The 15,184-nt window shown below is 40.3% G+C and overlaps 2 protein-coding genes and 1 long non-coding RNA gene across 4 annotated transcripts; 2 read left to right on the forward strand and 1 right to left on the reverse strand.

Moving 5' to 3' along the window:
- Nucleotides 1-1,804: 1,804 nt before the first annotated feature.
- LOC311122392 lies at nt 1,805-3,480 on the forward strand. Its single transcript, XR_014612427.1, has 3 exons — nt 1,805-2,590; nt 2,836-3,054; nt 3,149-3,480. It is a non-coding gene; the product is annotated as an uncharacterized lncRNA (long non-coding RNA).
- LOC311122024 (uncharacterized protein) lies at nt 3,479-9,801 on the reverse strand. 2 transcript variants are annotated; one of them, XM_084158024.1, is made up of 12 exons: nt 9,543-9,801; nt 9,316-9,437; nt 8,895-9,201; nt 8,728-8,807; nt 8,401-8,453; nt 7,286-7,322; nt 7,140-7,207; nt 6,929-7,018; nt 6,516-6,829; nt 5,789-5,961; nt 4,420-4,635; nt 3,479-4,344 (listed from the first exon to the last, which is right to left on the reverse strand). In XM_084158024.1, exons 1-10 carry the CDS (start codon nt 9,709-9,711, stop codon nt 5,957-5,959), a joined length of 1,245 nt encoding a protein of 414 aa, XP_084014150.1. In that variant the 5' UTR covers nt 9,712-9,801; the 3' UTR covers nt 3,479-4,344; nt 4,420-4,635; nt 5,789-5,956. The 2 variants fall into 2 exon arrangements, with proteins under 2 accessions (XP_084014150.1, XP_084014149.1); XM_084158023.1 differs by having other exon boundaries at nt 3,479-4,635.
- A 975-nt stretch (nt 9,802-10,776) lies between these two features.
- On the forward strand, nt 10,777-14,331 carry LOC311122081 (C-X-C chemokine receptor type 3-like). The gene is made up of 3 exons (XM_084158030.1): nt 10,777-10,865; nt 11,579-11,938; nt 12,515-14,331. Exons 2-3 carry the CDS (start codon nt 11,585-11,587, stop codon nt 13,289-13,291), a joined length of 1,131 nt encoding a protein of 376 aa, XP_084014156.1. The 5' UTR covers nt 10,777-10,865; nt 11,579-11,584; the 3' UTR covers nt 13,292-14,331.
- Nucleotides 14,332-15,184: the final 853 nt, after the last annotated feature.

The following is a 15,184-nucleotide window of genomic DNA, read 5'->3' on the forward strand; positions in this document are numbered from 1 at the left end:
CATCACGGCCAACTTTAGCATTTTAGCTAATTAGCTATTTATAACGCGAACGTCTAGCAACCCAAAGGTTGAGAGTTCAAATCTCATCACGGACAACTTTAGCAATTTAGCTAATTAGCAACTTTTTGACTATTTATTACTTTTTAGCAACTTTGCAACTACTTAGCATGCTAGCTAACCCTTCCCCTAACCCTAACTTTAACCTAACTCCTAAACTTAACCCTAACCTTAACCCAAACACTAACCCCTAGCCTAGCTAACGTTAGCGAGCTAGCTAACGTTTGACACCCAGCCACCTAGTTAGAATTTGTAACATATCTTACATTTTGCAAATTCATAATATATTGTACGTTTTGCAAATTCGTAACATATAACACGTTTTGCAAATTCGTAACATATTTTACATTTGAAAATTCTTAACATATAATAGGAATTGTAATTTGTAACATATCATATGAAATGAACGATGGACATCCACAAATTAATACATACCATACTAAATGTAACATATCATATTAAATTAAGTATCTCGGATTTACTTATAGAATAATACGAAATGCTCTGAGACCAGATTGTGCCATAGGATATGTACTGTATGTATGCATAACCTGGTTGCTTTTGGTAGGCTAATCTTGTGTCTTCAGATCAGTGAAGGAGGAGAGGAGATGAGATTAGGGCAGGAGGCGTTTTTAGTCTAAACTATTGAGATGGACATGCACCACAAATTTAATATGACTGATGCACTATTCTGTCCGGGCTGGTGTAGCACAACTACTGCAGTTGAAGCCTAGAATATGCATGCAAATTAGAACTGTCTCCAACACCTCATGTTTGGACTTTGGAGCTCATATGTATAGCAGCTGCGCCTACTAATACAGATGTGGATGAAAGTTTCCCTCAAGGTAACCGCAGCTGCTGATACCAGCAGTATATCTGCCAACCCGGTCTCAGAGCATTTCGTACTATTCTGTATGTACCAATGTGTTCCATTTAGTATGATACTGTATTTTATGTTTCGTATGGTATCGTATTAATTTGTGGATGTCCATCACTAATTTTGTATGATATGTTACAAATTACAAATCCTATTATATGTTACGCATTTGCAAAATGTACAATATGTTATGACTTTGCAAATGTATTATATGTTACGAATTCTAGCTAGGTAGCTAGGTGGCTAACATTAGCTATGTGGCTAACATTAGCTAGCTGGCTAATGTTAGCTAGGCTACGGGTTAGGGTTAGGGGTTAGGGTTACGTTCAGGAGTTAGATTAAAGAGTTAAACTAGGCTACGGGTTAGGGTTAGGGGTTAGGATTACGTTCAGGAGTTAGATTAAAGGGTTAAGGTTAGGGGAAGGGTTAGCTAAAATGGCTAAGGTTAGGGTTAGGGGAAGGGTTAGCTAAGATGCTAAGTAGTTGAAAAGTAGCTCAAAAGTAGCAAGTAGTTGAAAAGTTGCTAATTAACTAAAATGCTAAATTTGTGCATGAAGAAATTTGAATTCAGATCCTTTGGGTTGCTAGACGTTCGCGTTATATGCCGACACTACGGTGGCCGGGAAGTGCAAAGCAACATTACAAAGAATGAAACACTTTTACAAAGCTCGAGACAAATTTACATTTTGGAAAACAAATTTACATTTTGGAAAACAAATTTACATTTTATAAAACTAATTTACATTTTATAAAACAAATTAACATTTTATAAAACAAATTAACAAGACGCAAAACACATTTACCAGTCCCGAAACAAATTTACAAATGACAGATTCGTCACGGAAAGGGAACGTACCATATACCGGAAGTGACACGGAAGTGATGAGCGTGGTCTTTTCGTGTTGTTGTTGTGGAGTTTATGGCGTCAAAGAAGTTTATGGTGACCGCCCGAACATGGACTGCGGCCGAGGGATGTTTTGCCCGTTTTGTGGCAAACACATGAACAGCTTAACGCGGTTTTGCTTTACGTGTGGTCGGTGTTTGGAGTTTTTAAAGGACGCGGACCAGACGGAAACACCAGACATACTGCATCATTGCGTTCAATATTTTAACGAGGGTCACTCGTACGCTGTAATCGTGGACATGATGTCAAGTCTACACGGTGTAAACATCAGCTTGAGGACTCTTAAAAGTAAACTGAACGAAGCCGGGTTGTACCCCAGAAAGGATTATTCCTCGCCAAACGCCGTGAGTAACGCCATCAGATTTGAACTTCGTGGACCTGGACAACTACTCAATGGGACCTAACTATATGTGGCACGCAGATGGTTATGACAAACTTAAGCCGTTCGGTTTGGCCATTTCGGGATGCATAGATGGATTTTCACGTAAAGTATTGTGGCTTCAATGTGGACCAACAAATAATAACCCAACAGTGATTGCTCACTATTTCATGTCATGTGTGCGAAACCTCGGTGTCATCCCCATGAGACTGAGGACTGATTGCGGCACTGAGAACGGCATAATGGCTGCAATTCAATGTACCCTACGCCACCATCACAGTGACTACTACTCTGGAGCGTCCAGCCACATGTACGGCTCATCTATAAATAACCAGCGTATTGAGTCCTGGTGGTCTATATTTAGAAAGGGAAGGTGAGTTGTCTTCATAAAGGGTCATTGCATCTTTTGGTCATTCGATTTTCTTCTCAGGAACGATTAATGAAAAACGAGCACAATAATTATCAATACAAATTTGTAAAGCAAATCCTGCCCGTCAGGAAAAGTAGCTGTTCCTGAAAAGAAAATCGAATGACCAAAAGATGCACAGACCATACATTTCATTATAACTAACCTTTATTATTTATAGTATAACTAAACATTTGTATCCATTTCTATAGGTCTCAGTTCTGGATGGAGTTATTTGCCGACCTTAGAGATGCCGGATACTTCAACGGGAGTCATGAGCATCAATGCCTATTGAGATATTGCTTTGGTGATGTTATTCAGAAGGACTTGGATGAGTGTGTGAGACTGTGGAACAGCCACAGGATTCGCCCTTCCAGAACAGCAGCATGTCCAGGAGGAGTGCCCAATGAACTCTACTACTTACCACACAGGTGATACATTGGTGATAATAAACAGATAAAAGCATTAATGTAACGTTTTAGCTTAAATGAAAATAAATGCAATTATGTATTCTATTTAACATAGGTTTGGCTCCAGAGACTGTGGATTTCAAAGTGAACAAGCTGAACTGGATGCCCTTCCTGAGGCTAGCCTGTCAATGACTCCTTGTGGGGACCCAAACATGCAGGAGTACTTGGACTTTGCCATGGAACACAATCAGTTACAGAAGCCAGACAACTGGGAGTCTGCATCCGAACTGTACATGAAACTAAAAGAAATGGCTCAGCTATGAAATGATCAAAAAGGGAGGGTTTTTTGTAGTGGTGGAATACTGCTGTCTGTCTGAACACAATATTTATGAATCTGTCACCCAAAGCTTAATTGTTTTTAAGTGTGAAGTAAATTAATCAAAAATAGTAATCAGTATTTATTACACTTTTGTAGTATTGAGAGTAATGGATCTAAAACATTTTCAAAATGTTTACTGTGAGAAAAGAACATGCTCACATACAGTAACATTATAAAAACAACTTTGGCAACTGCACTTTAAAAGTGCACCTTTAATAGGGTTGGGCATCAAGAACCAATTCCTACTTGGAATAGTTTTAAAAAATTACGATTCCATCGGAATTGTTTCTTTATTGGAATCGTTTTGGAGGATTGGGTTTCAAATCTGATCATGGGTTCCAAATGTAACATGCGCAAGTTTTGGTCTGTAGCGGCCAGGTGCTTGTTGTGTTGCAGCCATGGAGCACAGTAAGCGGTGCTCTAGTGTGGCTTTATTTTACATTGAAAAAGCCCCGTCAAACTGCAACCCACCTTTGAATCAAAATAAAACTTTCCTCTTATTTGTGAAATAAGCATGTGACCCGTTTCAACTCCACCACTCAAAGAATCGGAATCGAGAATCGATAAGAACCGGAATCAAAAGGAAGAATCGGAATTGGAATCAGAATCGTTAAAATCTAAATGATGCCCAACCCTAACCTTTAACAACAACAACTTTTTCAGAGTCTTAACTCTAGGGGTCATCCATCATATAGCTTAGAAACAGCCGAATCCTGGACTATTTTGAATTCCAAAGTCCATTTGTGACTTAAACAAAGTGTATGAGTCTAGGAGTGGTAATCTCAAGGAGTTTGAACATGTATTTGCCATTGGGAACGCAGAGTCCTCCAGGAACTCTATTTGAGGCAGTGGTTCCAAGCCAGATGGGGGAAGTGAAGACAGCCCAGTAGCAAACATCAAAACATCTTCCACAGACACAGCAGCCTGGCCTTCTGCAAAGAAAAACAATTCAGATACATCACTGCCATGTGTTTTCTTAACTAGTTATAAAAAACAAACTAACAAACCTTCACAATCAAGGAGATAGTCTGCCCAGTAGGCCATGGTTTGACTTTCTTTAAGTCTTTCGATTACTCCCCGAAGGACTGAGGTCAGGTTTGAAGAGTCTCTCAAGTTCAAAAGCAGTGAGTCGCCTTTCAGAGTGGCACATGACAGGGGCCAGCAAAGTAGGGTGTTGCTGTAGTGCAGTCAAAAACTCCAGGGTTGAAAGACCATCTCTGAATCTACAGAGTGAACACAAACATTGTTTCACTGCTGTGTAGTGCCAATTTAATTTAAAATTATCTAAAGAAAACTATTAAATATTCTCTTCTCTACAATTACTATCCACCTTAACATTGTTGAAAATTGATTTCAAAAACCCTATTTTTGCATTGCACATTAAACGTTAATTGTTACAAACTGTAAGTATAACACACAGAAACAAAAGACTGGAATGACACAGACGGATGGGTGGCTTGAGCACTCACACGATGCCTTCAGAAAGTCTACACACCCATTGCACTTTTTCACAACTTTGTTTCGTTATAGATTCAATTTAAAATAGTAATATTAATCTTTTTCCTCATCAGCCTACACACAATACATCATAATGACAAAGCAAAAACACGTTTTTAGAAATTGTAGCAAATTTAATAAAAATTAAAAACTGGAATATCACATTCGCACAAGTTAATTAACCATTTTCTCAGTACACTGTTGAAGCACCTTTGGAAGTAATTCCAGCCTGGATTCCTCGTGTATGAAGCTACAGGCTTTACACACAACATCACCACACTCTTTATATCTGATTTTCAGGGACATTTACAAGAGATACTAAAACCTCTCTGCATGTCAGGATCTCTATGAGAACTGAGGGCAGAAATAGATCCATATGTAAATGACACTGCTACAGTATGGAGCAGGTGGTTGGATAAACAGCAGCAAGTCATCAAGGGTTTGATGGGTAAAGTGAGCCTCAAACCATCACTCTGCTGCCAGATGTGCAGCAGAGGTGGATGGATCACATTAAGGGGTAACTGGACTGATTTTCCTCTATGGAAGAGTTAGTCAGGAGGAGAAACCTAAGATCTAATTTCTGTTTTTGCTTTGTCATTATGATGTATTGTGTGTAGATTGATGAGGAAAAGGATTTAAATATATTTTAAATTGAATCTATAAAGGTGAGCAGACTTAATGAAGGCACTGTAGTTTGACACAGAATGAAGTGACATCACATATCTGTTGAAATACACTAAGGTACAAATTCTGATTAAGGACAAATTGATAACAGATATACATACTTGCATAAACCAAAGATGGGGACCATGAGGCATTTCAAACAAAAAATTCATACATAAATAAATAAAAATCTCATCACTACAAATATCATCTTACCTGTCAATTACAGATGAGTTGCGGTCAATGATATACCATTGGAGGTAGTCTGACACGATTTCTTTCTTTTCTTCCACAGTAGCCACATGTCTCAGACAACCTGCTGTCTGTAACATTGTGCTGTGTCTCATCATACATTCTTGCAGAGCATCCAATGAAGCAGCATTCTCAATCTGAAAGACATGAAAATGGGCAAAAACACCCCAGTCAATAACTGTATGCACTGTATCTCCTTGCCTATTTTTTTAATAACGTACATAGCAAGGTGTAATCTTACACTATCAAAAACTAATAAATTAATTAAATATATTCCGCACGTGATATAGGAAGTAAACATTGTCTCAAAAACACTGCAGTAAGTATGAAAAACTCTGCCCTACCATACCCTTATGCTATTCTCACCTCTTGCAAAGCTTTCCCTATTTCTTCATCAGTTATTAAATTATTTGTTGCTTTGAATGAAGGCTGGCCTGCAAGATAATGTACAAGATCTTCTGACAGGAAATGGGGTCCTGGACCTCCATGCACAACTGACACAGCAATAATCTTTCCTACCAAGTAGTATTCATCCTCCCTAACAGCTGTGAATGAATTCATATTGCAAAATTAAAACAATGCATTACTGTATATACTGTAATATGCAAGCATATGTCATGTGATATATATGGTCAATGAGCATTAACCAACCATTAGTAGCCTATAGTACACATCCAACCAATATGCATACCCTTTGCATTGTAGACCAAGAACCGATGTCCTTCTGGTCCATCAAAAATGGGCCGGTCTTTTAGGTGTTTCATCAGTAGAGTTAAAAACTCTCGTCTTGGACCACCAGTGTCAATTCCCTCTTCCAGAACACCAGTATCATCAGTACATTTCACCAGCATGTCACAGGTTTCAGAATATGTTGTACGCTTGAAACCTCTGACTGCCCCATCCCAAACATTATCCCTTGAGATGTTAAACCGGCTGACTTTTTTATGATCAATAGGAAGAGACAGGTTTGCTACGATGTCAGGTAATGCAATGTCCGTCTCCTCCCTGTAATGACAAAAAGTTAATTCATTTGTGGATATTCCAGATATACAAGAACTATTGTACAGTGAAAAAACTGGAGTGCTATAGTCAAAAGCATATTACATTGCTGTGTGTTGGAAATTCTTCACATTGACAGCAACCGGCTCTTCGTCCTCCTGCTCAACATTTGGTGAATACAGGTCTGTGTATTTACTGTTGGGAAATTGCCATTTCCATGTTAAAACATCTTACAAACAAAAATGTCTTCCCCATGTAATCAGTTCAATACATTTAAATTATGTCAGTCATTATCTTTTCTTTTTTTTTTACTTACCTGTAGCAAGACATTTTTTCTGGATTTGCTTCCGGTGGATCCAGATCCTCAGCATCAGATATTACTATCTGAAAAAAAGATTAAAATGTCTGAAACAACAACACTGAAAGCAAGAAATGTCATGCTGCCACACTCTGCCTTATTACCTGTCCAGGCTGAATTGTTGATTGTCCTGGTGCATCTCTGAAACATGATAAAACATATTAAAATGATTAGCTCCATGATAAAGGCTATAATGTAGCTTTGAGTAGCATGTAGTAGTAGAGGGAACAGAAAGATGTATTAAAAAAAAAGATTATTTTGAGAACATGTGGATAGGAGCGCTTCCTGGACTCAAATCTGAGTTAGTTTGAGTTTCTTTTTTAATGGATAAGGTATAAAATAAAAGAAAGCTCAAACTACTATTTTTTAACTATTAAAATGCTTGTATTGCAAGTGGCCAAGCCATACAGAACCAATTTAAAATAACTTTAATGCGTTTTTGCATCTAGCCTTCGTCAGCGAGTCAAACAGATGAAATGAGAGACAATGGGTCTTTTCTAGTGTCCAAGGTGTTCTGGGCTAGAGTAGGTGTTGTAGACATCTTAAAACCAGTAGGTGTCCTTCAGGCCCACAATAGTCAAATCATGTAAACATTATGTATATGGATGTGTCCCATGTTTCCTATTGGTGGATTACCACTAGAAAAAACCCAGGGTCTCTCATTACATCTATTTGACTCCCTGACAAAGGCTAGATGCCGAAACGTGTTGGAGTTCTTTAAGTTGGTTCTGGATGACCGTGCCACTTCAGTAAAGGCCTATAGTACCTATGCAGGATCGACAGTGATGTGGGACATATGAATGGACAGTGGATACCCCCCACTTCATTCTCACGTGTTTTTTTTTAATGGTTTGGTTAATTTTTGTTTATTCAACTGCAAGAGCAACTGTATTTCAGTGGGTTTATTCTGTAAAGCTCTGCTCACACAGGCAGCCGTGGGTCCTTTAGGTAGGGAGCGAGGGGGCACCGCAGTCAGTTACAGAAACAGCTGATAGCATGTAGCAACGTTGAGCTTATGTGCAGCAATATAAATGTATGTATAATGTGTATGTGAATAAGTAGTGAAATATCTGCTAGTAGTTTTATCAGTTTTGTGAGTTAAATTTAAAAAAAGGTGAAATTGCACTTTACCTGGTAGTGAAAGCACTGTAGCCCAACAAAATATGAATTATTATTGCACGTGTGAAAATTCCTTTGTGTCCAACTGTGCAACACCTACCTTTCACCGTCCAGCTTGTGTTTGGGAGTACTTCGATTTTGTGGTTCAAAAACCTGAGAGGAAACGGATAAAATGATCAACAACTTTCAACAGGTTCCATTATTTTTCCATTACCACATACAGTATATATCAATGCTGAATGGTTGTCTGTGTTACTGTATAATAGTTACTGCAAAATAATCAAAACAAGCCTTTTTCCACTAAAATATTGACCAGGACATTGATTTTATGCTTAAAATCCAATGTACATCTAATTAATAAATTATATGAAAATGAATAAATACAAACATACATAAACATTTTAAAAAAGAGAAATAACTGATGTACCAAAGTGTCAGCACGATTGAGTTCAGCTGTGCTCCTTGTTGTGATGACAATTTCAGAATCAGAGTCTGAGGTATCATCCACTGAAAAAAATAATTCAAACAACCATTATCTATCCTCCAGCAGAGTATCTAAATATGTAAAAATATTGAATCATGAGATCCACTAACCTCTTTTATAGTGTTTTTCTAGGCAAATGAAAAAAGTGATCCTGGAATATGCCTTTCCTATTTCCTTTTTATATTCTGCCAATTTGAATGGCCTTTCTGACCCAGGCACATGAACCACCTCTGAGCAGTCTGGATACAAAAGGACATAAGGTCCTTCGTGCATGTCCTTGTTAAATGTTGTCATTTTCTGGACAGCTTGTTTCAGTAGATCAGGTGCTGCTACCTCTGGGTCTGTAAATAACTGTAGTGTTTTCCCTCTTAGAGGTTTTAAATCAGTTCCACTTGGCACCATCAATCCTATGTTTATCTAGTAAAATAACAAAGATATAATTAATGTATACATAGGTAAAATAAATATACACAAACACACAAATACATATAGAGCATTGCAAAATTGTATAGGACGGTCAGTACACCTTACCTGGACGTGTTTTCTTTCTTTAGGCCTATATCTTCCTTTTGGCCCATAGTTAAAAGACTGTCGTTCTTTTGATTTCGAGCTTCTGTACTCCATGAACTGTTTGTATGATGGGCATGGTTGTTCTGCAGAAATGGACAGAGTTCCGAAACAGAAAGTTAGAAGCCGCTCAAAAAATCATTAGCGTTACTGTCCTTAGATAGCTAGCGTTTTGGTTTTGCTAAACTTACTTTGCATAGCACTGTCCGGCTGTCGAGACGTCCCCTGTGTTTCCAATGTTTCCGTCTTGTCCGCGTCCTTTAAAAACTCCAAACACCGACCACACGTAAAGCAAAACCGCGTTAAGCTGTTCATGTGTTTGCCACAAAACGGGCAAAACATCCCTCGGCCGCAGTCCATGTTCGAGCGGTCACCATAAACTTATTTGACGCCATAAACTCCACAACAACAACACGAAAAGACCACGCTCATCACTTCCGTGTCACTTCCGGTATATGGTACATTCCCTTTCCGTGACGAATCTGTCATTTGTAAATTTGTTTCGGGACTGGTAAAAGTGTTTTGCGTCTTGTTAATTTGTTTTCTAAAATGTAAATTTGTTTTCTAAAATGTAAATTTGTTTTATAAAATGTTAATTTGTTTTATAAAATGTAAATTTGTTTTCCAAAATGTAAATTTGTTTTCCAAAATGTAAATTTGTCTCGAGCTTTGTAAAAGTGTTTCATTCTTTGTAATGTTGCTTTGCACTTCCCAGCCACCGTACGACCCCGACCAACTACCATACTTTAGTTTTTTCCTTAAGTAACCATCTGTCTTATTTAACCATACCAAACGTAACATATCATACTAATTTTATAGTCCTAGATCTGGATTTACATTTACTATGTTATGTATTGTGTATGAGACCAGGCATCTCGCCACCACTGCTTTTGTGAGTGCAAGCCCCGCCAAGTACGTGTTATTGACCCACAACCAGCAGCTGCGGTAAGCGTTACCGCTCTTCTGCAAAGCTACCAAAATACTGGCGCTGGTTCTCTGGGTGTGTACTGTACAACTCTGCTCACCGTGAGAGTAGAGGACTGAAATGACTATACTTCTGCTCTTCTAAGAGTCCTGCATCATCCCCTTGACCTCTTTCACTTTTGTTTTGTGTGAACTGTTAGTTCAGGGGGGCGGCAGGTAGCTTAGTGGGTAAGAGCGTTGTGCCAGTAACCGAAAGGTCGCTGGTTCTAATCCCCGAGCCGACTAGGTGAAAAATCTGTCGATGTGCCCTTAAGCAAGGCACTTAACCCTAATTGCTCCTGTAAGTCGCTCTGGATAAGAGCGTCTGCTAAATGACTAAAATGTAAATGTAAGATGTTCTCTCTCTTTCCTCTCTTCTGCTATGCTCTTTTCTGTTCTGCTTCTTTAAGTGCTCAGGGAATGCAGCCATTCAAACAAACTGCCTGTTCTCTCCTGGCTTATTTATAGTGTAAGCAAACAGAGCAGTTTTGTCTCCAGTCTCTCCAATACTACTGGGACTACTGAATGATCGGCTATAGAACGTGGCTGTGGTAAGTACATTTATCATTTCAAACCCCTTCTACTGTCTAAGTGTTTTCTATTTTCTCCTCATCTGTGGTCTTTGTCCTACACAAGTTCAACTTTCTCCGCTCATGTCTTTCATGCTATTTGAATTCCTGTGTGTGTGTGTGTTTGTGTGCATATGTCCGTGCATCCATACGTCCATATTTCCCAGGACATGTCTTCTCTCTCTCTCTTGCGCTCTCTCTTGCGCTTTCTCTTTCTTTCTGGTTTAACAGAAAATCAGATATGTATAGAATACCTACAGAGAGGTTAGAGAGCATGGTTAGAGCACAGCTAGACAATCTCCCATAGTGTGTCAATGCCACCAGTCAGATGATCTGCAGTGCAGTGGACAGCCCCCGTAAGGGGAACTGTACTTTCCACTCTTACTATGCTGTGTGTGGTGTTGCCTCATCTGGTGACATCGGAACCATGTGAGCAGCGTGAATATAATCTGATCTGGACATTGTCAGATGAGACACTTCAAGGAATATCTCCCTTTCTCACACATACCCACACAACTTGTCAGTGTTAGAACAGAGGACTGGAGACTAAAGACAGATCTCTCTAGGTATAAGTTGGTGAAAGAGCAAATTGTTGTCCTCTCCAACACACATTCTGCTCGCATTGTTTTAGTCTTAAACCCAATAGATTGGTCTGTATTACCCAAACGATCAACTGATTCTCGACTTCTCCACAGACAGACATGGCTTTGGACCTGCGAGGGATATTCCAAGAGAATAGCACCTATAACTATGATGAGGACTATGTTTATAAAGAAGACTGCTCCTCTGAAGATGGCGTTGGGGTACGTTTTGGCGCGGTGTTCCTCCCGATGCTCTACTCCCTGATGCTAGTCCTGGGGCTGCTGGGTAACGGGCTGGTCCTTGTGATTCTGGTCCAGAAGAGGCGGAGCTGGAGCGTGACAGACACCTTCATCCTGCACCTGGGTGTGGCCGACACCCTGCTGCTGCTCACGTTGCCCCTCTTGGCTGCTCAGGCTGCTGGGGGATGGCGCTTTGGGACACCCCTCTGCAAGATCACTGGAGCCATGTTCACAGTAAGGACTGGGGGGGACGGGACTGGTCAAGCAAGTGTATATATCTGTATGAACACATAAACTGGGGGGTTGGGGATGGGGAGAGGGAGAGGGGGTAATGGACTAGTGTGGAGTAGTGTGGTATATGATGGGGGTTCTAGTGCTGTGAAATCCGAGGGCTAGGTAGTGTGGGATAGGAAGGGGAGGAAGGGTTTTTAGATCCTAATATTCTACTAAGTCATCGGATACACTTTCAATACATCATTCAATCCAGATCACAGTTAATGTACTCTTAATGGGCTCTTCCTCTGAGTCCATTAATAAACTCTCAACATTTCTGGGAAAAGAGGAAGTGCAGAGGAGGAACACAGCTGTGTCATCTTAATGTTCATTCCAGCCAAGAGCTTTCTCGAGTTTATATCTCTCTCTCTCTCTCTCTCTCTCTCTCTCTCTCTCTCTCTCTCTCTCTCTCTCTCTCTCTCTCTCTCTCTCTCTCTCTCTCTCTCTCTCTCTCTCTCTCTCTCTCTCTCTCTCTCTCTCTCTCTCTCTCTCTCTCTCTCTCTCTCTCTCTCTCTCTCTCTCTCTCTCTCTCCTCAGATCAACTTTTACTGTGGTATCTTCCTGCTGGCCTGCATCAGTCTGGACCGGTACCTGTCCGTGGTCCACGCGGTCCAGATGTACTCTCGCAGGAAGCCCTGGATGGTGCAGGCCAGCTGCCTGTCCGTGTGGCTCCTCTCCCTCCTCCTTTCCATCCCCGACTGGCACTTCCTGGAGTCTGTGAGGGACACCGGACGAGACAAAGTGGAGTGTGTCCACAACTACCCGTCCCTCTCCCAGTCTGGCTTTGACTGGCGCCTGGCCTCCCGCCTGCTCTACCACACGGTGGGCTTCCTCCTCCCCTCTGCCGTGCTACTCTTCTGCAACTCCTGCATCCTGCTGCGGCTGCAGCGCGGCTCCCAGGGCCTCCAGAAGCAGAGGGCCGTCCGGGTCATCCTGGCCCTGGTGCTGGTCTTCTTCCTCTGTTGGACGCCCTACAACATCACCCTCATGGTGGACACCTTTCAGGGGAGGCCTGGGGAGTCTGATTCTGAGTCATGTGAAAACGGGAGGAAAGCTCTGGAGAACATTCTGGTGGTCACGTTCGCTCTAGCCTGCCTGCACGCTTGCCTCAACCCAGTGCTCCATCTCGGCCTGTGTAGAAACTTCCGGCGACGCGTGCTGGATATGGTGAGGTGTGTTGAGAGGGTGCAGGACGATCCGAATCTCTCACTGTGGGACTCAGGTGTGGTTGAAGACTCACCTGACCAAGCAGAAGAGAAGGGGACATTGAACCCAATGACCCCCATGGGACAGGTACAGTCCACCCAGAGCTGATGGGTAGGAAGAGGATCCTAATGACTAATACAGTATGTCATCCTGCCTTGAGGGGAAGTTGATGTATGGGTCATGGGTTTGGGTCTGGGGATTGGTGGATGACCGTAACCTGTGTCATGAGAGAAAGACAAGCGTAGTAGAAAGCCCCTTATGAGGACTGCTTTCTTTGAATTGCACTTTAATGGAAAGCACTCAGGCTAAATGTATATTTCTATATTTTTATAAAGTCAGCTGGTTGTCTGATCGTCACGTTTTGTTTTACCTATCGATGTCGTCAGGCTCTGTAGAATCTGTTGGAATGAATCATGCATTAATTATTCAAACCTACATCTATTGTATTACTATTTGTACAGAGCACTTCACTGAATGTAATGGATTTAAGAGGAAACCTGGTTCTCAGCAGACACATACATCATACATTTAGATTATTACACTCCCCTACATATTTATTTGGAAAGTGAAGCTAAAACGTTTTATTTGGCTCTATACTCCGGCATTTTGGATTTGAGATGAAATGCTTTATATTCGGCGACAGTACAGAATGTCACCTTTTATTTTAGGGTGTTTTCATACATATCTGTTTTACCGTTTAGAAATGAATGCACTTTAAGTATCTAGTCCCCCCCCCCCATTTGAAGGTGTCATAAGTATTTGGACAAATTCACTTATAGTGTATTACAGTAGTCAAAAGTTTAGTATTTGGTCCCATAATTCTAGCACACAATGATTACATCAAGCTTGTGACTCTACTAACTTGTTGGATGCATTTGCTGTTTGTTTTGGTTGTGTTTCGGATTATGTTGTGCCCAATAGAAATGAATGGTAAATAATGTATTTTGTCATTTTGGAGTCACTTTTATTATAAATAAGAATATAATATGTTTTCTTCTATATTAAAGTGGCTACCATGATTACGGATAATCCTGAATAAATCGTGATTAATGATGAGTTAGAAAGTTACATGCTAACCTCTCACCATTACCAATAACAGGGGAGTTTAGGATTTTCTTAGGAGTATGATATTTATATATCTGTAATTTTCTCACTCAATATTATTCACAATTCATTCATGATTATCTGTATGAAGAAATCCCCAACTCACAGAATATTAAAGTTTTAGTAAGACTTGTGCATGTTACTGTACTATTTTGTAATTTTAATGTTATATTTTACAATGATATACTGTTATTTTATTATTACATTACTGTATATAATTAATGAATAAGAGTATGTTTCTCTTTTTACAACAATTGTTTCACTTTTGATTTCATCAAGTCGGTATCACAATATCCTGTAAATTGACCCACTCTGGGGAAGCCCAGTGTTGTTTTTACCCTGTCTACAGGCTGGTTTTACCCTGTCTGACAGCTGCATGAGATAGGGTTTCCCACTCTGTCCCAGATGTCCCAGGCTTGAGTTAATTTCTTTGTTGCAACAGGCTGACACACACAGCCATGGTTAATGACATCATTGGTCAGATGTGGTGGGAGAGGGAGACAATAATATTTCTCTGTGTGTCCTGTGCACTTTTCACAGCTCTGTTTCCTCGATATCCGTCTGAATACTCCACTGTTTGTTTTACTAAGAGAGGACTGTAGCGGGCATTGTCAACCAGGTCACGCTGTGGGAGAAGGCAAGATAAGAGTAAACAGAAAAGAAGGAGGTGGAGAGAGAGGGTGGGGAGAGATATATAGAGAAAGAGAGATGATTTTAGGGCTGCACGGTGTGTGACGCACTAATCCTTTGTTTTAAACATTGACATACAAGTCAATACATGTCTTGTGAATACAATGGGCTATTTTTGACCAGATTGTGTGATGTTGTAAAAATATATATATATATACTGTATATATACAGTGGGGAAAAAAAGTATTTAGTCAGCCACCAATTGTG

Source organism: Coregonus lavaretus (assembly GCF_964263955.1).
Source record: "Coregonus lavaretus genome assembly, chromosome: 3".
Lineage (NCBI taxonomy): Eukaryota > Metazoa > Chordata > Actinopteri > Salmoniformes > Salmonidae > Coregonus > Coregonus lavaretus.

Bases quoted from the DNA above. Each gene is read 5' to 3' on its own strand.
- LOC311122024 (XM_084158024.1), bottom strand. From the start codon at position 9,711: ATGGACTGCGGCCGAGGGATGTTTTGCCCGTTTTGTGGCAAACACATG. The intron at 7,323-8,400 runs GTAGGTGTTGCA...ATCATGTTTCAG, and splicing joins CACAAGCTGGACGGTGAAAG to AGATGCACCAGGACAATCAA. The intron at 6,830-6,928 runs GTAATATGCTTT...TTGTCATTACAG, and splicing joins AATTTCCAACACACAGCAAT to GGAGGAGACGGACATTGCAT.
- LOC311122081 (XM_084158030.1), top strand. From the start codon at position 11,585: ATGGCTTTGGACCTGCGAGGGATATTCCAAGAGAATAGCACCTATAAC. The intron at 11,939-12,514 runs GTAAGGACTGGG...CTCTCTCCTCAG, and splicing joins TCACTGGAGCCATGTTCACA to ATCAACTTTTACTGTGGTAT.